The sequence below is a fragment of the Hypanus sabinus genome, chromosome 7 (genome assembly GCF_030144855.1).
Source record: "Hypanus sabinus isolate sHypSab1 chromosome 7, sHypSab1.hap1, whole genome shotgun sequence".
Classification (NCBI taxonomy): Eukaryota; Metazoa; Chordata; class Chondrichthyes; order Myliobatiformes; family Dasyatidae; genus Hypanus; species Hypanus sabinus.
Window position 1 is genome coordinate 48,183,705 of NC_082712.1, and position 24,099 is coordinate 48,207,803.

Consider the following 24,099-nt stretch of genomic DNA (forward strand, 5'->3'; position numbering starts at 1 on the left):
TTATATTTTCACTATTATTGTAGGTGATGAATGCAGTATTGGGTCGGCTACTGATCTCACAGAAACCAGTTCAATGGTGGATGGTGACTGGACTATGGTAGATGAGCATTTTTCCACACTCAGCCTCACGCAGTCTGAGCTGGAGTATATATCAATGGAGTTGGCTAATAAAGGTCCTTGTAAGTCACAGGTTCAGTTAAGGTAAATAACCTGCTAACCTTATTTTCTGTATCATTATGTCAACAGCATTTAAAACTAGTGTGTGAAAACATATCCCATATAATTTTTGCTCAGCATATTCTGCCATTCCAGCAGAATTGAAAATGAGATGGGCGAAGTCCCCCTTCTGTTTCCTCTGCATGGGGTAAGAGAGTGAGTGAAGTCAGAGATTCCACTGGTCATTTGTGAATGAAATCCAGAATAAGGTGGAAAAAGGTTGAGTAGGTCCCAGCTGCCCATTGGGCAGGATTGAGGTAAGCCTAAATGGCAAAGATAAAAGCTGGCACAGTGATGCAGCATTCATTATTGTCCTTTCACAGCTGCAGTGACCTGGGATTAATCTGGAACTGTCTGAGGGATTTGCACGTGATTGTCTATGATCTTGAGGTGCCCACATCATAAATATCCTGGCAATTGGCTAATGTAGTTAATTGCAAATAGAATTGAGGTGGGATTGGTGGGTGGGTGTGAGGAAGATTGAGGTGACAGTGCATAGAAGCAGCAGCATGAACCTAGAGGGAGGTTTTATTTTTAAAATGGCCACATAATTTCGAAATGAAACATATTGAAATGGTGGAACTTTTGGGGACTTACTTCTGCAATCATTAATTTTGTCACCTGTTCTGATCCTGCAGGTATCTACTCCATATATTTTTGGAAGCTGGCTGTTTGGAGTGGTGCATAGTGACAGCACTCGTCCTCCGAGATTCTACAGCAATAGGTCAGATAATTAGTTCAATCCAACACTCCGAGATTTCCAAGGATGTTTTGCAGGGTATTAAAGATGGGATGCTTGCTGTGGATGGATGGGCTTCATCAGACTGGTAAGTGTTGCCCTGTACTGTCAGAGCATTTGGTTTTGCATTTTAAGATTATATAGTTTCAAGTGGCTATATGTTAAATTTTGGGATTAATTTTTAGTCATCTATATAGTAATGGAGTCCCAAATTGCCAACATCTTTCCTTTGAAAGGCACAGTTTTTTTTAAACTATCACTTCATCGGAAATAATCAAGTCTACATATTGATGAATCAGCTCTTCTGGGCTTCCAGCCAGGTAGAGGTATCAAGTTTAACTGACATTTCGATGATGAACTGCCACCTTCACCAGTGATGTTTAGGCATGTCTGGTCAGGGAGTTTATATACACTCATGTTTACACTGTCCTGCCTTGTTCACAATCAAATTCCAGTTCTTTCTTACAGTTAGACCTTTGTCTTTGTCAGAATTCTTATTCTGTAGTCTTATTTCAATGGCTTCCTTTACCAGGTAGTTCCAAGAGTCATTGGCATGACACAACAGTTTTGTACTGTCAAGATCAATCTATGACCATTGTGCATGCAATGTTCTGCTACTGCCGATTTCTCATATGCAAAAGCCAGAGTATTGATTTCGACAGACTACAGTCCGCACCAATGGCTTTTGAGACGATCTGGTGAAAGAAGCCATTGAAATAAGACTAGATAAGTATTTGAACAAAGACAAAGGTCTTGCTCAAAGAAAGAACTGGAATTCAATTATAAACAAGTTGGGAGAGTGGAAACCTGTATATATACCCGCAGACCAGACACGCCTAGGCATCATCCCTGATCATCCGATTCCTAAATGGACATTGAAACTGTGAACACCACCTTTTTTTAAATATATATTGTTTTACATGATTTTTAATCTAGTTAAATATACGTACTGTAATTGATTTACTTATTTATTTTTCTTTTATTATATATTGCATTGAACTGCTGCTGCTAAGTTAACAAATTTCACAATACATGCCGGTGATAATAAACCTGTTTCTGATTCTGAAGATGGCATAGTTTGTCATCGATACCTATACCCGGCTGGAAGCCCAAGAAGAATTTATTCATCATATATGCCAGGATCCTTTCTCAGACTACATTTTTTATTGCCAGGTGTTATGGTCACTGGATAAGCTCAGGTGTGCCATCAAGGAACCTTCCATATCTGACTGAACAAAGTATTTCCTTTAAATTAACTCCATACGGAACACTCTCCTGTGTTTGTCTCCTCACTTCCCCCTGCTTTTTAATAAACTCCTGGTCTGGAGTATAGATGTTGATGCAGTCATATTTTCCCCTCAGATGGCAATCTTGGTATGTAAAGAAGTGCAGCTGCTGTTCTCATTCATTTAAAGCGTTTTTGCAAGGTAGATTCATGGTCAGTGAGCAGCAGGATATTTGGGAGTGAAGCCAAAGCAAATGTGCATAAAGGAGATTTGTACATTTGCTTAATGGAGAAATGGGTCAAGCAAGCCCTAGATGAAGACCCGATAAAGGAAAAAAATGTGCTTTTTATTCACAACTTGTAGCAACAGGAATAAAATTTATTTTGAAAGATCACATCTAAAATGACAAGTTAACCACTGTCTTTATTTAAGGTCTTTGCAGATTGTTGGTAACCTCAGACCATTTTCACACCTGTGTGAAAGGTGATTACTTGAAATGTTTGTGTTTGGTATCATTTATTTACACATAGTGAACAGCTGAATAAATACTCAGTGAGAAGGATTTGTTAAGGAATAGCAGAATTCTGTTTCACACAGTAATCTTTTTTTCTTCCCCTAATGCTAATTGAATATGGCCAGCCCTGGATACAAGCCATTTCTAAATCGTATAAAGCCTCAGCTGCAAAAATTGAATGAGGTCACAGAGGAGCAAATTCAGCCCGAAGCTTTTCAGCCTTCAAGTCGTCTGAGCATATCAAAGGCAGTGGAGCCCCCCAACCCATGGTCCGAAGACAGCAGAACCTCTGTGAGCCATGTTAACAATAGTCAGACTGATAGTGGTAGTGGTATCAGCGGGCAGGAAGATGATGACCAGGGAGAGGAGAAAGATGTACCACTCATGGATGAAGGGAGTTATGAGTGTACTCTGTCATGAATAGCTATTCTTTAGATGGTTGAATTCCAGACTTTGAGAATGCAAATGAATCAATGGTGCCTTTCTCTGTTATGCACATGTCTTGTATATTGAAGGAGAATTCTCACACGCATGTCCAATCTGAATTTGGAACAAAATGTCTGCCTTCATTTCATAAAATCAAAAAAAAATGACATCTTGTTATTGAAATAGATTGCTGATGTGGAACATCTCTGGCAAAGTAACCATTCTTTTCCCTTCTGTGCTCCTGAGCATCATGTGACATACAGAGTGCCAGACAGTGTGGAAGAAATGCATGAATTCTAAATGCATAAATTCTGAATTTATAAAGGCAACTATTTCTGGATTGGAACAGTGCCTGGTTTAATACTGCCTTATTTTGGTTAGGGTGGCGAGTCTTATAAAGGTGCTCTTAGTTCAGAAGTGTTTCAAATTCTGTTATTTTTGTTCTTCGTCAAGGAAGTATAATGAAATAATGCTGTACAAACTGAACATTAGTTTGCAGTTTGCGCTACATTGAGGTGTGAGTCCATACTTCACTTGTACTAGAAATGTTCATTTATCATAAATTTAATATAAAAACTATATTCTTAAAAGGGATTTTCCCAAGTACATTTGAAAGGAGCTCCAATTCTACAATGTATCTGTTTCTCTTCCAGGCACTTATGACTCAAAAGTGAGATGCTTGATATTTTTGAAGTATATTTAATTTCCACTTTATTCAGGCAGGATACATTACCATGCCTTCTAGATACAAGTGTGCACTTTGCTCATTACTATACCTCTGCTGAATTAGAGAGATGGTCTCAGATTGGTAATTCTGACCATATGCTCCATAGGTTATTGCTTAGTTTAGCCCTAACTTTAGTTATAGTGGTCGAACAACCAATTAGTGATGGGTGGAAGTGATCCACAATGTCTCTTTCATGCTTATAGCCTTGGTGTTATAAGCAGTTGTACTCTACTTGACCTACTGACCTATTACTTGAGCTAGGCATGATTCAGTACTCCATTGGAACATTGGAGACAACGATTAATTATTCCTACCTAGAATATTGCAAAGTCTAAACCTTTATTGTACAAAATGTGGCAATTTAAAATTTCCCTTTCTATCGGTGCAGAGTTTCCTGCTAGGTGTTAAGATCTCATACAAATCATGCCATTTGGTTCCACAATGACAGGATATTTCAATGTCAGAAAACCCTGTCACAGTTTTTGAAGCAAAAGACATGTGCATGACATGTGAATGAGGCTCCAAATTAAACTTTTAAACCCGTGTTGGTGCTTAAGGAATTGATCTTGGCCCTCAAGTATTTTATACAGAACTTTTTCTAAAATAAAGTGCATTTCAGATTTTGTTTAAGACACCATCGTTAACCCAACTGCTCATACAGCTATTTATATTGTACAGTGTTGGCGCATGTGTTGCATGAGCATTTGGTAGCTCAAACATTAAACTGATGCTTGAATTTGGTACCCTGTTGTAAGATCTGTGTGAGATTTGTGCTGTAAAATAAATACCATTGTTTTGAGACAGGAGGAGCTGAAAAAGATCATTTATGAAAATTATCAAAAGACTGTTTTAACAGGTTTGTGTTTAGAAATGCCTTTATTTATTGCTTTCCCAAAAACTTAAGCTTTGTTCTAGATGCAAAAAGTATTTTTATGTAAATAAAATAAAGCTATGTAATCATGTTTTTTATACTTGGTTAGATTCTAGCAAGGTGTAAAATATGAACAGTAACAATAGCTTTTAATAAAGGCTGTCCTAATTAAAGCTTGATTATTATGTTAATCCACTTTCAAGGGAGTAAAGTCACCCATTAATTTCCTACTCCAAATAAGGTGCTGCCGTGTATAATCTTATACAGTGGTACTATCTTCATACCCATTTCCTTGCATCTGAATGCAAAGGTATATGTACCTGAAGCAGTATTAAGAGACTAAAATAGCATATTTGTTACTGTGCAATTTGAACAAAAGAAATGCAAATTGTTGCTTATTTTATACAATACGAGTAGTCTATTTTTTTAGCCAAACTGAATTGAATTTTGATGTGGACCAAATTGGTAATCTAGCCCTAAATAGTAATTAGTATATTAATTATCAATGTTTAAGCTCATAGGATAATAAAGGATAGAACAGAATTCATTAAATGCAATATATCCTTTAAAAGGGATTTTAACATTTTGTTGAATGTTCAGAGGAATGCAGAGGGAGTGAGTGAGTGAGTTGAGATTGGATTCATGTTGCACATGTACCATACAATCAGACTTAAGCTAATATAAAAATGTATTATTTGATTACTGGCCCCTGTACTTGGCTGGGCTAAATTGAGGTCAGTTTCTTAACTAAGTTTGAAGTGTGCTTGGCTGTACATCCACACATGGCAAAGTTAATTATATTTTAGACTGTTTTCCAAGCAGTTGTTTTTTTATGCAGTTAATATCTTTCTATTTAATATTTAAGTCTGCTTACTGTTAAAAATTCTCTTTTGTACTCTTCAGTTTGCTAACATGACCTTGTAAATAACTGACACATTAACCTGTTAAAACACCACACTATAAATCTACTTAAAACCTATCAAAAAGTGTTTCAAAACAAGCAGTATTTTCATCCAAAAATATTTTTTTAAAAATCCCAGTAAGACCCCTTCCTGTAACTTTTTGTTGACAGCTGTGAAATAGAGACAAGACTCTCAGAAATATTGAGCATGGTCTGGTGGTGTTTAACATAACCTCAATAATGTAGCAACATGGGCATAAAGTTAGAATTCTCTTTGCAAGATTGATGGAATGGCAGTTTTTATCTGTTTTACTAATGAATTTATTTGTTTTTGTTTCCTGGCACATGTACGATTTTACAGCAATAAACACTTTTGATTACGCAAGTTTGTTTTTAGGCTGTTCCTGAAAAAAATAGCATTGTGCTCTAAATATTAATAGCAAAATTTTACTTCACAGGAATTGGTTCAATCTTAAAATAAAATCAATGAAAGCTTCCACTGAACATTTTTCCCTCAACAATCACTGCCACATGATATAATCAATGTACAGTTCCCATCAGTATTATTAAACTATTTATTTTGTTATATACTGGATGTATTTCAACTATAAAAATTGAAGCATGTAAAACAACTTTGCAGGAGTTATACACACAAAGGGCACCATTTTTAAAGTAAAAGCTCAATGTGGTGCACATTCAGCAAGTGCCACCTAGTGGTTATGAGACATTATAGAAAAATAAGGGGAAGTTTCTTTCTAGGTACTGTACTTTCCCCGAGTTTAACAAGCTACTTTAACTAAATTCCTTATGCATTTTCTGGTAGCATCTTTCCTAGAAGTATTCTGGCCTGTTATTTGATAATTGTCCAATGCACTTTTGCCTTTAAGATTTTTTCCAAAACTCAATCTTAAGTAAAATATATTTACTTTAAAAAAATCAGCAACCCAATTAAGTAATCCAAGGATTTGATAAAATGCCTCAAATAGGTTTTGAGACAAATATCCAACAAGTGAAAAGCTGATATAATTTTGGTAAACGGAAGAATGCTGGATTAAACTAACATATTAATCTGGCTCCAGTACACATTTAAAACTAGTAGTTACACTGTCTTCAGCAACAATCCCTTGATAGTTCAGGCAACCATGTGCGTATGATGGTCATCTCATCTTTATCAATAGTACTGTCTGCAACCTGATTTATTTCCACTCTCCCTACAAAACAAACCTGTGAAATTAATGGACATTGACATTGAGGTAATACTTGGTTATAAACAATGTCATCATTAAAACTAGCTTCCATTTCAAGAGTGTCAGACCCAAGCTAAAACTGTGTTTGGAGATAGCGGTTTGAAAATATCTTACTCATTCATCCTTAACCTACTAAATTATAAACAAAATAAATTTCATCACTAATCAGTCAGTAAAACAGATTGTAGTTCTCCATGTACTTCCAAACCCAACTTGAAACAACAGCAGGTAAGAAATCTGCATCTCATTGCAAACAGGCTTTTTTGACACCCATTCTAACAAGAATATTTTAAAATTTAACTACTACATTCATCACAGCAATATTTTTTTTAAACTTATGATATACTTCAGTGTCAGAAAAGCTTATGTGCAATTTACCATTGCTCCAGTGTTGGCATCTCAAAAGCTAGAACTATATACTCGGGTTCCAGTTTTTCAATACCACAGTATGCAAAACCATGGAAACTATATAGTATTCTACAAAAATAGGTTCTCTATCAACTGTTTAATACTTTTTATTTTGCTTTAATATTCAATAATACTATAGTTACCAGTTAACATTGCTAGAATATTCAGTATTAAAGCAGTAATTAATTTCAATTTTTTAAAAAAGTCTGTTCAATTTTAACTTAATACAGACGCTTTAACAAAATCATGGCATAAAAGAAACTGTCATTCATACTAAATCTAACCCCAAAAGTTTTTGTTCTTGTATCTGTCCAGTTTCATTTCAATCCAGATCCAAATGCCAGTGCAAAGAAATAAAAACTACAGTACCTCTAATGTAAACAATGCTCAGTATAATACTTTAAAAAGCATTCTGTGAAGGAACTCCACACAACAGTGTCAAGTAAAGCATGATTGAGAAACAGACTGGTGCGTCTACACATGGCTTAAAAAAAGGATCATTAAATTCTTAATAAAATGAATATGATTTCACACTATGGATCCAAGCATACTGGGTGTATGGTATTAAGAATCTCTTCTGGTGGAGCACTTGTTCAATTGCAGCTGGTGAATTTGACTGATTATATACTCCTCCCAAGGTGTACAAAAGAGCATTGTGAACTTTCAGAAATACCTTGAGAGTCAAAATTATAAATGCCAGGAGCATCGTAAGTACCTAATACCATTTACAACAGTATTCCCTCTGTTGCCAGATTCACCAGACATCTGACAACAGAGGGAAAGATTAATACCCTGGGAACAACTTAAATACTCTGAGTGCATTATTTGATTCAAGAGTATCTTGCATAACAAATCCACTTCCCTTCTGAAATGCAATGGTTGAAGTCTTAATTATATCACAGTAATATTGCTTCGCCTCATCCATTAATCCTAGATTTTATTATATAGGTATTCATTTTCTAATATAAATCAGGGACAGGCAGTTAACAATACACTCAAGTCTCTGTACACTAATGCATCTCAAGTCTTAGTTCAAGGCGACTTTCACAACTAATTCCTTGCAAATAGTTAGAATTTTAAGGGGCCAAACTGTGGAGCAAGTATGCTGGTCTTCACTGAGGCGAAGCATTGCCAATGAACAAACACATGACAAAACACAGCAAAATGAGTCAAGAAGACCAGTGATATTTTTTAATCATCTTAGGGCCAAGAAGTTCCTGGCAATAGCTTGAAGCTTCACTTGATCAGTCTTTCCTTCAATCCAAAATAGTCATCAAATTGAATGATTATTGACATATTATGGTCTCATATTCAAGATATTTTGCTGCCTTTGCAGAGATGGTGTAGCAACATGGGGTATATTGTCTCCATCTCTTACCTAGTTTCAGAAGACAAACAAGTTGTACATACTGGTCCAGCTGGATATATAACACCATTCTGGAAATCTCTTTTCAAGAGCAATAAGTTCTCTTGTCCTTTGTTCATCTCCAAATAAATAATGAGAAGCTACAGCAATAACCACCATCTCATCAGGAGTAGGGTCTAGAGTCTTAAAAAAAAGAAATTTTGACAAAGATTATGAAATTTATTTTTTTAACCAAAACAATGGAAATAAATCATTAAGAAACACCACAGGATCAGATTCAGAACTTGAGAGAAGCAACAACATCTAGTCCGTTCAGCCACTTGCCTTGCTCTGTACAGCTGCAAGTACCAGCCCAGTTTTATTCTTCACTCTCAATCTGGACATTAGAATACAGCTTTGAAGTAAGCTGTTGTTGGAATTTCTCCAAGCCCATGTCCTTCATCAGGTATGATGACCAGAAGTCATATCGTTTTAGGTGTGATCTAATCCAACAGGAATAACTCAGACTACCCATATATTCCAGGATTTACAGTACTGTGCAAAAGTATATACATCTACGATGCTTAAGATCTTTGTCCAATACTGTATGTCAACGAGCAGCAGAGAGTGAGTTTGCAAATCTGGTGGAAACAAAGGATGTTAGGAATGGCAAGGGTGGAGCACTGTGGGAGGGGTGTGGGGCAAGTGACAGAAGGGATGGGGTGGCACAGGTGCAAACACACCAGGCAAGGTCATTTGATTTCAAACAATAGATTTGGTTTATAGATCATTACAAAATGTCTCTGGTGCTTCCCTCTCTGCTCCTGTCCCACTCTCAGTCCACATCAAAATCAGGTTTATTATCACTCACATGTGTCAATTTTGTTTTGCAGCAGTATTATAATGCAATACATAAAATTACTACAATACAACACAAAAATCTCTGGCACCCTAGCTATATATATGTGCCTATGTCTTTTGCACAGTACTGTAGTGTAACGAGCCTCCAAATTGTTCTCAATGCACATCATCCTTAAATGGGACAAGGAATGCCACACACAGAATTGCAAGTTCAGAGCCAGGACTGGGGAGAGAAATTCAGCCCAGAGAGCTATGAGAATAAGAGCAGAAGCACTAAAACAACTTGCATATCTCAATTTAATAATTTCTTGTGAAAATAATTCTGTTCCATGGACATGCATCAGGGCTCATCTCAATCAATGTAGCTGGATTCACAGCATTGCCTGTAGTCAAGGGGGATTTGAATCTTGTTTTTACCATAAAATCATTGAGAACTTCAGCCCATCTAGTCCCTGCTGGAATATTTTCTTCCTAATCCTACTGACCTGCACCTGGACCACAGCCCTCCATACCCCTCCCATCAATGTACTTACCCAAACTTCTCTTAAATGTTGAAATCAAACCCACATCCACCACTTCTCCTGGCAACTCATTCCACACTCTCACCATCTCTCCTGTTTTGCTTAAAGCATTTTACCTTTCACCCTTCACCCATGAACTCTAGTTCTATTCTCATCTAACATCAGTGAAAAAGCCTGTTTGCATTTACTCTATCTATACCCCTCATGATTTTGTACTGTACACCTCTATTGCTCTAGAGAAACAAGTCCTAATCTACTCAACCTTTCCCTATAACTCAGGTCCTCAAAACCTGACAATGTTCTTTTAAGTTTTCTCTGTACTTTTTTGATCTCAGTGATACCTTATTGATCAAAACTGTACATGGTACTCCAAATTAGTCCTCAGCAATCTCTTATACAACATCCAAACTCCTGTACTCAGTACTTTTGATTTATGAAGGCCAATGTATCAAAAGCTCTTTATATAACCTCTACCCATGATGCCACTTTTAAGGAATTAGGGATCTGTATTCCCAGATCCCTCTGTTCTACCACGCTCCTAAGTGCCCTACCATTCACCGTGTAAGGCCTACCATGATTTGTCCTCCCAAAATGCAACACCTCAAACTTACCTGCACTAAATTCTATCTGGCATTTTCAGCCTAATTTTCCCCAGTTGGTCCAGAAACTACAACAAGTTTTGATAATCTTCCTCACTGTCCACTATACCCCGAATCTTGATGTCATCTGCAAACTTGCTGATCCAGTTTACCGCATCATCCAGACAATTGCTAAAGATGACAACCAACAATGGATCCAACACCAGTCACAGTGGCACATCACTAGTAACAGGCCTCCAGTCAGAGAAGCAACATCTGCTACCACTCTCTGGCTTCTCTTGTGAAGTGAATGTCAAATCCAATTTACTACCTCGTACTTAATGCCAAGTGACTAAACCTTCTTAGCCAGCCTCCCACATGGGACCTTTCTAAAGTCCATATAGATGACATCCACTGCCATTCTCTCAACAACCTCCATGGCAACCCCTTCAAAACAAAGTTAATAAGTTTGGCTAGACAGGATGTAAAGCACAAAAAGCCACGTTGACTATCCAAATCAGTCCCTGTCTATCCAAATACATATATATCCAGTCCCTTAGAATACTTTCCAATAACTTACCCACTACTGATGTCAGGCTCACCAGCCTATAACTCCCCAATTTACTCTTAGAGCCTTTCTTAAACAACAGAACATTAGCTGTCCTCCAATTCTTCAACACCTCACCCATGGCTAAGGATTCTGCCATTTCTGCATGAGCCTCTGAGGGAACACCTTCTCAGGCCACAGGTATTCATCCACTCGAATTTGCCTCAAGACAGCAAGCACCTCCTCTTCTCTAATCCAAAAGCAGTCCATGGCCTCACTTGTTTTGCCTCAGTACCATAGACTCTGTTCCCATCTCCCAAGTAAATACAGATGCAAATAAAATCCATTTAAGATTTCCCCATCTCTTTTGGCTCCATGCATAGATGACCACACTGAACTTCAAGAGGACCAAATTTTTAACAAGCTATCGTTTTGCTCTTAGTGTATCTGTGGAAGCTCTTGGGATTCTCCTTCACCAGAGCAATCTTGTGTCTTCTTTTATTCCTCCTGATTTCCCTCTTAAATGTTCTCTTGCATTTCTTATACTCAAGTGCCTCATTTATTCTTTGCTGCCTCTGTTTACAAGGCACCTCCTCCTTTTTTTCTGATGGAACACAAACTCTTGTCTTTGCAAAATTACCCATTTGAAGCCCTCCCTTACCAAACATAGCTTCGCCAGAAATGAACCTGTCCCAATCCACACTAAACAGATATTTTCTGACATCAAAATTAGCCTTTATCCAATTCAGAATCTCAACCTGAGGACCAGGCCTATCCTTCTCCATAATTAACTTCAAACCAACAGAATTATGATTACTAGCACCAAAGTGTTCCCCCAACACACACTTCTGCCACTTCTCTATCTCATCCCCTAATACGTAATACAAGTTTTGCTTTTAAATTAATACTACAAGATAAAGCATGTTTACCTGGATCTCCAACCAAAATTGCCATGGGGGAGCCTGTAGCCCATGGGAATAGAAGAAAAAGTAATCCCCATCATCAGTGCTGTACAAAGAACTTCCATCCCCAACAGACGACCTGATTATGGAAGAACCTTCATGTGGCCGAATGTACAGTGTCATGTGACTGGGACCTATGCAAAGAGGAAAGGTGTAATAAAGCATGGAGAGAAATCACCTTTCATACCCAATTCTCTCTTAATAAAACTAGAATACAAAATCATCAGAGTTCATTTGCAACTTGTTTTTTTTTTAAAATGAGACAGATTTGCAGTTAAACAGGAACATCAGCCATTCAATACAATACATCATGTACCATGCAACACACACAAAATGCTAGAGGAACTCAGCAGGCCAGGCAGCATCTATGGAAAAGAGTAAACAGTCGACATTTTGGGCCGAGACCCTTTGTGTCAGCCCAAACTGTCGACTGTTTACTCTTTTCCATAGATGCTGCCTGGCCTGCTGAGTTCCTCTAGCATTTTCTGTGTGTTGCTTAGATTTTCAGCATCTGCAAATCTTGACTTCATGTACCATTTTGAGTGGAAAAGTAAATGTATGAGATACAACCTCATAAAAGTGCATACATGTGATAAAAGATGAACAGAATTAAAACAGATGTGACTAAGTTTTCACAAAAGCAGTGGAATAATAGATGCTTTTTATCAGCTTTTTCAGTTATTTTAAAATATTTTGATAACTAAAGTGCAAAATGCAGTACAGAAATTCGCCATCAGGTGGTGATGTAGAGCAAGCTAAAATTAAATCAAAGTTAACTTACTAACTCAAGTCGTCAACTTTTATTGTCATTTCGACCATAACTGCTGGTACAGTGCATAGTAAGAATTAGACAGCGTTTTTCAGGACCATGGTTTACATGACACAGTACAAAAAACTAGATTGAACTACGTGATAAAAAAAAAACAGAGAAAGCTATACTGGACTACAGACCTACACTGGACTGCATAAAGTGCACAAAAACAGTACAAGCATTACAATAAATAATAAACAAGACAGTAAGGCAAGGTGTCAGTCCAGGCTTCAGGTATTGAGGAGTCTGATAGCTTGGGGGAAGAAACTGTTATATAGTCTGGTCGTAAGAGCCCGAATGCTTTGGAGCCTTTTCCCAGACGGCAGGAGAGAGAAGAGATTGTATGAGGGGTGCATGGGGTCCTTCATAATGCTGTTTCCTTTGCAGATGCAGCGTGTAGTGTAAATGTCCGTGATGGCGGGAAGAGAGACCCCGATGATCTTCTCAGCTGACCTCACTATCCGTTGCAGGGTCTTGCATCCCAAGATGGTGCAATTTCCAAACCAGGTAGTGATGCAGCTGCTCAGGATGTTATCAATACAACCCCTGTAGAATGTGATGAGGATGGGGGGTGGGAGATGGACTTTCCTCAGCCTTCGCAAAAAGTAGAGACTCATTCCCACAATCATGCAGATGTAAAAAATATAACAATTTACGTGATCCAATGGATTATTTCATGGAAAACACTGAGATCACATATTGTCTAACTAGTTCTTATGCTAATTATTAGAGCACACTAACAATGCACACAGCAGAACACCACAGTGTAAGTGCAGGGATTACAGTAAATGACAAATTTAAACATCTTGCAAATTAGGCATCAGCTATTTTAAATCTAAAATACTGGGAATAGAGCACAGAACAGTACAGGATCTTTGCCCTATGATGTTTTGCCAACCATTTAACCTACTCCAAGATCAATCTAACCACTCCTACGTAGCCCTTTATTTTTCTTTCATCCATATGCCTATCTCAGAGTCTCTAAAATGTCCCTAATGTATCAGCATCTACCACCATCCCTGGCAGTGCATTTCGTGCACCTACCACATTCTGCGTTTTAATAAAAACTACCTCCGACATCCCCCCTATACTTCCCTCCAAACACCCTAAAGTTATCCACTCCCCCACCCCCACCCCCCATATTAGCCATTTCCACCGTGGGAAAAAGGTGCTAGTTGTTCACTATCTATTTCTCTTATTATCTTGAACACCTGTATGGTCACCTCTCATCCTCCTCCTCTCCAAAGAGAAAAGCTCTAGAACTCTCCTCTGCACGCTCTCAATAGCTTCCATATCCTTTCTATAAGGAGCAGACCAGAAAGCCCAGTGTTCCAAGTATGGTCTAACTAGAATTTCATAAAGCTGCAACATCACCTCACAGCTCTTGAACTCAATTCATCCACCTAATGAAGACCAACACACCATACATCGTCTTAACCACCCTGCAACACTGAGGAATTTATGGATGTGAACCCCAAGATCCCTCTGCTCCTCCACACTGTTGGACTGAGGGGCCTGTTCATCTGCTCTACTGTTCAGAACCCTGCCATTAACCCTGTATTTTGCCTTCACATTCAACCATTCAAAGTGAATCACTTTACACTTCCGGGTTGAACTTAACCTGCCACTTCTCAGCCCAGCTCTGTACCCTATCAATTCCCCACTGTCCACTATCTGCAACACCGCAAAGAAGAAACCATTAACACTTCAAAGGAATGTGCCCAAATCATTCTCAGATTGTAAATGATAGTTCTTTTCTTTCGTTGATATTCTTTTTTAAAATCAGACCTGTAACCCATCAGAGAAAAGTTTTTATATTTAGATAATTAGAATGTATTTTATGGAAAAAATTAATATTTTAATCATCATACCATCCACCTCAAAGGTCATGTTTATACATTGTGAAGGCAGCTTGTATTTGGAAATAAGTCTGAAAGCAACAGGTTCTCTGATTGGAAGTTCTGAAGCTGGCAGATACCAGTTTTTCCTAGAAAACAGTAAAAATTAGTCAATAAGCTTAGAAACATTATTTTGAAATCTAAGCAAAAAGAAGTAACATTAATTGGTGGATTTATCAGAAATAGTGCTACAATGGAATTGTTGTCTGTGAAGAACAGATGGGTCTCAGGTTAATAATGGTACTGGGGTATCTAACGGTATTTAACATAATGATATTAGAGGAAGGTTTTTTACTCAGAGAGTGGTTGGTGCGTGGAATGCACTGCCTGAGTCAGTGGTGGAGGCAGATACACTAGTGAAATTTAAGGACTACTAGACAGGTATATGGAGGAATTTAAGGTGGGGGGGATATATGGAAGGCAGGGTTTAAGGATCGGCACAACATTGTGGGCCAAAGGGCTTGTATTGTGCTGTACTATTCTATGTTCTATGTTCAAAAGCATGTTTGACCCCTGTACCATTATCAGGGACAAATATCAAGAGGAGGCTTTTCACCTCATTAAACAAGGGTTGTCTGATGTTCATCCACTCACCCTAATCCACTCCAACCCACAGTCAATTGCCTGCTAAATGTATAATTTTGGACAAATAGTGGCACACAGAGCAGCCAGCCCTAATAAGATGCAAAGTTTTCAAGAAAGCAGAAGTGGAAACGAGGTGGGAGGAGAGCAAGTTTCTCACCTGATAAAACCATGAACAGGTAAATACCAAGGGAATCCACAAAAAGGTGCGTTCTCACAGGGGCTCCTCAATGTATCATTGATTTCAGGTATATATGGAGTAACATGGGACATGAGGGTGTAATCAAATCCATTAATCCAGATGCCAGAATCTTTCTTGACCATTTCTCCATTAACATTGTGAAAAGTCCGTGTTATATGCTGAAGAAGAAAGAAGAAGAGAAATCAGTATTCTCCCTCTACAATCAGCCTATGGATATGTCAAAATTCTCCAGTTTACACAGCAAGTGTCATGTTTTCTCACTTTTAACCTGGTTTCCCCATTTTAATTTAGGCAAGGTAAAATGGTGGGCTGATAATGCACATCATTACCTCAAATTTATGGTAGTAAGCAAGTTATATCTGCAGAATTTGCCGATCAATTTACACAATTGGCACCTTTTTTAGTATTCCATTTATTTGAGAGCTTGATAGATTTGCAATTTAATTTTAAAAATAACCTACATTTTTATAGCACTTTTACCAATAGGGAACAGTCTGCCAGGGCAAGTAGTGGAGTGGTCATTTGGGAAAGTAGATGTTAAGCCTACATACAATTATAGGAACCAAAACTTTGAGCATGGTGGGACTAATGTTCTGAGTTGCATCTATTTCAATGCAAAGGAGCTTAAGAGCATGGATCAGCACATGGTATTGCTCCCATTAGTGAGACTTAGTTGCAGGAGGTGCAGTACTGGCAGCTCAGTGTTTCGGGGGCTCTGTGATTTAGGATGGAGGGGAGGGCATAATTAGGGAAAATATCACACCAATCTCAGTCAGGACAGACCAGAGGGCTCTCCTACTGAGGCTTTATGAGTGGGACTGAAGAATAGGAAAGGAATGACCATGTTCATGGGATGATATTACAGGCATCACAATATTCAGCAGGATTTAGAGGAACCAATTTGTAGAGATAGCAGGGAATTACCAGAAAAATAAGTGATTTTAACTTTCCACATATTGACTGAGACTCCCATTATTGTAACAGGACTGGATGGGATGGAGTTTGTCAAATGTGCTTAGGAAAGTTTCCTTAATCTGTATATAGAGGTCCCAAGTACAGAGAGTGTGATACTGGATTGAGTGTGATAGGGAACCAGACAGGGCAGGGGACAGAAGTATGTGTGAGGGTACACTTTGGATCTGATGGCTGGCTGGTAGGAGGCAAAGAATGGGAACAAAAAGGGGCCTCTTCTGATTGGCTGCCACTGACTAGCGAGAGGTTTGTGTTGGGACTGATTCTTTTCACGTTATATGTCAATGATTTGAATGACAGAATTGATGGCTTTGTGGTGAAGTTGGCAGACAATACAAAGAAAGGTGGAGGAGCAGTATTGTTGGGGAAGCAGGAAGTCCACAGAAGGACTTATAGATTGGGAGAATGGGCACGGTGGAAGATGGAAGATAGTGTAGGGAAGTATATGCTCATGCACTTCAGTAGAAGGAATCAAAGTATAGATTATCTTCGAAACAGAGAGAAAATTCACAAACTGCAAGTGCAAAGGGACTTGGTTGGCAGTCCTTGTGCAAGATTCCCTAAAGATTAACTTGCAGGTAGAGTCGGTGGTGAGGAAGACAAATGCAATGATAGCATTCATTTCAAGTGGATTAGAATACAAAAGCAAGGATGTAATGCTGAAGCTTTATAAGACCACAACACACAGGAACAGAATTAGGGCCCATCGAGTCTGCTCTGCTATCAATCATGGCCAATCCTTTTTTTTTAACCCATCCTCAGCTCCACAACCTGGCCTTCTCCCTGTAACCTTTGATGCCATGTCTAATCAAGCGCCTATCAAGCTCTGCCTTAAATACACCCAATGACCTGGCCTCCACAGCTGTCTGTGATAATAAATTCTACAAATTCACCCCCCTCTGGCTGAAGAAATTTCTCTGCATCCATTCTGAATGGACACCCCCTATCCTAAAGTTGTCCCCCTCTTGTCCTGGACTCCCCCCACTATGGCAAAACATCCTTTCCACATCTACTCTGTCCAAGCCTTTCAACATTCGAAAGGTTTCAATGAGATCCACCCCACCCCCCACATTTCTTCTAAGTTCCAGCAAGTGCAGATCCAGAGCTATCAAACCCTTTCATTCTTGGAATCACCCTTGTGAACCTCTTCTGAACCTTCTCCAATGCTCTTCTTAGATCAGGAGCGCAAAATTGTTCACAATACTCGAGGAGGTTCATCACTGCCTTATAAAGCCTCAGCAAAAAACCCCTGCTCTTGATTTCTGGACCTCTTGAAATGAATCCTAACATTGCATTTGCCTTCCTCACCACCAATTCTACCTGCAAGTTCTCAAGGACCCCCAAGTCCCTTTGCATCTCAGATTTTTGTATTTTCTCTCCACTTAGAAAATAGTTTGCATATTCATTTTTACTACCAAAGTGCATGGCCAAGCATTTTCCAACATTGTATTTCATTTGCCGCTCTCTTGCCCATTCTCAGAATCTGTCTAAGTCTTTCTACAGCCTGTTTCCTCAACACAACCCGCCTATCCACCAATCTTTGTATCATCTGCAAGGCATTGGTCAGACCGCACTTGGAATATTGTAAGCAGTTTTGGGCTCTTTATCTAAGAAAAGATGTGCTGGCATTGGAGAGTGTCCAAAGGATATTCATGAGAATAACTTTGGGAACGATAGGATTAACATATGAGGAGCATTTTATGGCTCATGGCCCATATTCACTGGAGTTTAGAAGAATGGGGTAGGGTGGAGAGTGATTTCAATGAAACCTACTGAAAGACCAAGGTACAGTGGACATGGAGAGGATGTTTCCTACAGCGGGGTAGTCTAGGACTAGAGGATACACACTTGGAATAGAATTGTGTCCCTTTAGAACAGAGACGATGAGGAATTTCTTTAGCCAGAGGGTGGTAAATCTGTGGAATTCATTGCCACAGATGCTGTGGAGGCCGTTATTGGGCATATTTAAAGTGGAAGCAGATAGGTTTCTAATTATTAAGGGTGTCAAATATTACAAGGTTGGGGGGGGGGGGGGCTAATAAATCAGCCATAGTGGAATGAAGGAGCAGACGGGATGGGCCAAAATGGCCTAACTCTGCTCCTATGTCAATACGCTAAATTGGAGAAAGGTCAATCTTGATGGCATCAGAAAGGATCTAGAAAGTGTGTACTTGGGTAGGTTGTTTTCTGGCAAAGAGATGCTTGCCAAGTAGGAAGCCTTCAAAACTGAAATTTTGAGTATACAGAGTCTACAAGAGTTCCTGCAAGGCTAACATTGGCTGGAGGTATATTGAGGCTTTGGTTAAGAAAAAGGTGCATAGCAGGAAAAGGCAGCAACGAGCAAATGAGGTGCTTGAGGAGTATAAGAATTGCAAGAGAACACGAGGAAAATTAAGAGGGAAATCAAGAGGGCTAAAAGACACGAGGTTGTTCTGATAGACTAGGTGAAGTAGAATCCCAAGAGCTTCTTACAGATATATTAAGAGCAAAAAGATGGCAAGGGACAAAGTTGGTCTTTTTGAAGATCTGCATGGTCATTTCTACATGAGACTGAATGAGATGGGGGAGATCTGAAATGGATCTTTTGTATCTGTACTTACTTGGGAGAGGACAAAGGGTCTATAAAACTGAGGCAAAACAGTAGTAAGGTGGACCATGTTGGATTAGAGATGAGGTGCTTGCTGTCTTGAGGCAAAATGGGGTGGATAAGTCCCCAGAACCTGACACGGTATTCTCTAGGACCTTGTGGAAAGCTGGTGCAGATTAAAGGGCAAATTGACCTGAAACATGTATTTAAAACATCCATAGCCACAGGTGATGTGCTGCAGTGCTGCAGGACTGCAGGATAGCTAATGCTGTTCCATTGTTCAAGAAGGCTTGAAGAATAAACTGGAAATTATAGGCCAGGGAACTGACATCAGTAGTGGGCAAGTTATAGGAAGGTATTCTAAAGCACAGGTTAAGTATTGGGATAGAAAGGGCATTATCAAGAAAATTCATGAAGGCAATGGAAATTGTCTACATGGACATTAGCAAGGACTCTGCTATCTATATTAATGGTCTGGTTGATAATGTGAATACACTGGATCTGTAAATTTGCAGTTGACACCAAGTTTAGGGGGCAAAGCAGACAGTATGGAAGGCCATGAAAGCTGGACCAGCCGGAAACTGGCAGATTAATTTAATGCAGACAAGTGTGATGATTTGCACTTTGGGAGGACAAACCAGCATAGGACATACACAGTGAATGGTAGGGCACCAGGGAGCACAGTCGAAGATGCAGATAATGACAAAGAAACAACTCTGATTACCAATCAGGTGATGAAGACAAAAAATTACCCAGTTGCATCTATCATCTACTGTAAAATCTACCATTTTACTCACGACTCATGAACTAAGGAAACACCAACAAATGTTCTCATCGCATACCCAAATCTATCCACCCCAGCCCCCTTACAAGCCATTCTGAGCTACTATTTTAAAGCACTATGGCTCAATAAAGTTCCAAGATCAAACTTCACTCTAGAGCTAACCACTAAAGAGGTTTAAAGTGGAAAAAGAAGTTAATCCAAATGTAAGAAGTCTATATGAGATACTAAAACAAGTAAATTTCCTAACTGAGACAAGCTACCACTTCTCAAATCACACTTGCCTGATCAAGCCTGCTGACCCCAACACCCTGGATACTAAACACAATTATCTTTCCAGATTCACTGCATGTTCAGGCAGCATCCTGAACACAATTCAAAACCAGCGGTTTCAATCTGCTTAAAGGATCATATTAACATTTCAGAACTGGGCATTTCCACTAGCTGTTTATGTCTTGAATGCCAGCTCTGCATGCATCAGCACCTTCTGATCAGAGTCAGGAGGAGCGAGACTTCAAATCCTATTTCTCCCCCCCCCCCACTTAAGCCCTAAATGCAAGCCCACATTCTGGCACAGTGCTGAGGGAGTGCAACACTGTCAGAAATGCTGTACCTTGAGTGAAATCATATCTGCCCTGTCAGATGTGGTTAAAATTATCCCACATCTTTTTCCTTGAAGAACAATAGGAACAGTCTACCTACCTTATTTACATAACCAACAAAAGCAGAGCGTTAGTCCAATGCCATTTCTGACCCTGTTACAGTCAGCAATTTGGTTATTTTACAAGATTTTAGACTTCAGAAATACTTCTGACTGCAAATATTTGCAGTCTCCTGAGATTAAAAAAGACTTATAAAAATATAAGTTGCCCTTCTTCTAGTAGAGCCAGCAAGCTCTGTTGCAAGTAATCAAAGTACCCCTTACCTGCAGGAAGATTCGTTTGGGATGTGGACTAGTAGGTTCACCTGAATATGGAAAGAACACTCCACTACACACAAGGGAGGCAGAACCCAGAAACACAATCGCCAAACTCAGCAGAGTCCACTTGGTACTGCGGCACAGGTAGATCAGGCTTACCTAAAGAAAATACCTTTAGAGTAAGTAACTGAAAGCAGAAGACACAACACCATTGCTAAGTAAGTGGGGACTACGAGGTTTATCAAAACAATGGGATTGCACCAGTTTTGTTGGGAAACTGTAAGTATACTCTAACCACACACAAAGACTGAGGCATGGCAAGTCTGTGTTAAAGGATTTAATGGTTGGATGGGGGTGGGGGCGCAGAGAGGGGGGGGGTTAGAGAAAAATAAAGGTTTTGGATGGGGGTTGAATTTGCTAGGTTTGGGGACACCATGGCTATTAACAGTAAACAGCTGTGGCTGGAGCAATTGCAAAAAATTACTTATATATTGAAACACATTGGCATGTCACACTCTCCACAATTTAAGACCCAGAACAAAAATCAAAGGCCACATTATGGACACACTAGATTTTTCATCATTCCCATCAAAATGTACTTATAAACATGACGCTATCTGATAGAATTTAATGGCCTGGTGATCTGAATGAAAAATTAAAGAAATCTGTTAAAGAAAGAATTAGATGAGGATAACAGGAAATTAGAAGTTGATCTGGATAACTTGCCAGAGCAGTTATACTGAGCAAGTGCACAGCAGAGAAGATGTGCAATGCTTTAACCTGAAAATATTTTGCATGAACTCACTTTATAAATAGAAGAGGAATGCTTGGATATCAGGGAGTTCTCATCACAAATTCACCCAAATAAAGAAACTATTATTCAGGCATAAAATTGAAAGCAAAATAGACATTGGTCATCCTTGTAATTTATAATTTTTTTGACCAAAGTCAGAAGGTTGGAAAAGGTGTAGAGAAGGATGAGCAACAAATGATACCATGAAGCTCCCAATCAAATGAAAGAGAAAACATTTATGTAGAGAACACTGAATATCTCCGTTAGCTTATCAAATGCATTGGCGATATGTTAAGTAAGAACTCAGGGTTGCATATAAATTTTCAATATGTCTCAGGCATTTAGACAGATATTTTGGTAGGAAAGGCACAAAAGGGATGGGGCACATTGTGGGTAAACAAGATCAATGTAGATAGGCAACATGATGAGCAGGGATGAGATACAAAAGGACCTACTTCTGTTGATTCTACTAATCAAATTAAGTTTTGGATGAGGAAAGTTAAATTGGGGTGAAAAAAATGACACAAACCTGTTAGGTGAAACTGCCTACTTACAGCTACAAAAATTCAATATAATGCCAGTTTACTGACTTGCAGTACAGTCTGACCAGGACTTCAACAGCTATAAAGGGATGCAACTCAAAACTAAAACTGCACTGTGCCTTTAAGAAATGTTTATTAATAATTTTCTATTTCAGTACAGCAAAACATTAAATATCTTTGCTTTACCTTTTTAAAACTTCAAAGCTTAAAAATAATGTAATAGGATAACTTACAAAATAAGTTGTTAGAATGATTGTGCATGCTGCAATGATAGAAGCCAGTACAATATCCGGAGGTATCTCAGTCCCACTTCGACCGAGGATAGGTGTGAACATTTCAAATGCAGCCCAAAATAGATACATAGTCAAAAGATGAGGAACAGACAGGCCCAGAAAATAAATTGCCATCAGCTTCAATGTAGGACCTTGATCACAAAGAAATAATTAGAAAATCAATAAACAAATAAACTGATATTTCAAATATACCACAAATTAGCCACAGGAAAAATTAAGTTTTAAATAGAAATTTTTGCAACTTCTAAAAACTGTCACGAAACAGTTTTCTTTCAGCATGATACACAGGAATTCCTTTCACTTTAAGAGGAAAATTTAGAAAACAAGACAACCCAGGAGAAAAAGACATTCTCAAAATTAAATAATCAACAAGGCAAAAATACACAATGATAAATAGTATGATTTCACTCATGTCAATATGCAAACCTGACACAAATCTTCTAAGTACTTTGGGTGGGGAAGGGAAAAAAATAAAACTAAATAGAAAAGTGAATGGTATATAAGAAATGCTTAATTATAACACAATTTTGCTGAATGTTGTTATAATTCAAAAATATATCATGTACATCTTAACAGAAAAACTGCTATGATATTGTGCATCAAAAGTGGAACCCTAGAGCAACAATGAAGACAAATGCAGCTGTTAGAAAGACCTTCCAAAGGATTCAATCCATCTACCGAGTAATGTATTCCGGACTCTCAATTTTACTAACTTTGCAAATTGCAGTTTGAGAGGAAGTGCCAAAAATCAGATGTATTGGTATTGCGGTTGAATAGAGGTAATTGCAGAGGCATGAGAGAAGAGCTGGTCAAAGCTGATTGGTAAGGGAACCCAGTACGAATGATTGTACAGCAACAATGCTGGAGTTTCTAGAAGTAATTCAGAAGATGGAGCATTAATTCATCATAAAGAAGCAGCAGCATTCTAAAGGGAGTATGAAGCAATTCTGGCTGATAAGGGAAGTCAAAGACAGCATAAAACCAAAAGGAAGGCATACAATATTGCAAAACTAGCAGGAAGCTAGAAGAAGCTTTCAAAGACCAACAGAAGGCAAATAAAAAAAGAAATAAGGGGAGAATAGATGAAACATGAAGGTAATAATTAAAGGGGATACCAAAGTACTTCCAGATATAAAAGAGTAGAGGATACACAAGGGTGGACATCATTCAGCTAGCAAATGACACTGGAGAAGTAGTTTTAATTGGGGAGAAACAGCAGATGAACTGACCAGCTTCCATCGGTCTTCACTTTCAAAGACACCAGCAACATAGTCATTATCACTATGGAGAAGGTACTTGGGAAGCTGAAAAGTCTGAATGTGGACAAGTTACCTGGACTGCATGGACTAGTCATCTGGAAGAGGTAGCAGAAGAGATTATGAAGGCATTAGCAGTGCTCTTTCAAGAATCACTAGATTCTGGAATTGTTTCAAAGGACTAGAAAATTGATAACTCTAAGAGAGAGGGGCAAAAGACAGGAACTTATAGGCAAAGTCTTGGGGGTGGGGGTACTTGAAAGCACATAAAACAGGATCAAGTCAGCGTGGTTTCCTTAGGGGAAAATCCTGCCTGACAAATCTGTTGGAATCCTTTGAGGAAATTAAAGCAGGACAGACAAAATCAGTAGATA

The 24,099-nt window shown here is 38.7% G+C and overlaps 2 protein-coding genes across 6 annotated transcripts in view; one reads left to right on the forward strand and one right to left on the reverse strand.

Annotated features, from left to right (window-relative positions):
- Positions 1-6,000, forward strand: part of ric1 (RIC1 homolog, RAB6A GEF complex partner 1) — a 139,356-nt gene extending 133,356 nt beyond the window's left edge. For both annotated transcript variants that reach the window (XM_059974635.1, XM_059974636.1), the window contains exons 24-26: positions 24-201; positions 855-1,043; positions 2,821-6,000. In XM_059974635.1, the coding sequence (XP_059830618.1) occupies positions 24-201; positions 855-1,043; positions 2,821-3,115 (662 nt within the window). In that variant the 3' untranslated portion in view covers positions 3,116-6,000. The remainder of the gene's footprint in view (positions 1-23; positions 202-854; positions 1,044-2,820) is intronic.
- Positions 1-24,099, reverse strand: part of LOC132396765 (endoplasmic reticulum metallopeptidase 1) — a 133,777-nt gene that overhangs the window by 66,330 nt on the left and 43,348 nt on the right. For all 4 annotated transcript variants that reach the window (XM_059974640.1, XM_059974639.1, XM_059974637.1 and 1 more), the window contains exons 10-15: positions 22,410-22,600; positions 20,848-21,000; positions 15,541-15,740; positions 14,772-14,887; positions 12,057-12,223; positions 8,654-8,824 (exon numbers count right to left, since the gene is read on the reverse strand). In XM_059974640.1, coding sequence (XP_059830623.1) covers positions 8,660-8,824; positions 12,057-12,223; positions 14,772-14,887; positions 15,541-15,740; positions 20,848-21,000; positions 22,410-22,600 — 992 coding nt within the window. In that variant the 3' untranslated portion in view covers positions 8,654-8,659. The remainder of the gene's footprint in view (positions 1-8,653; positions 8,825-12,056; positions 12,224-14,771; positions 14,888-15,540; positions 15,741-20,847; positions 21,001-22,409; positions 22,601-24,099) is intronic.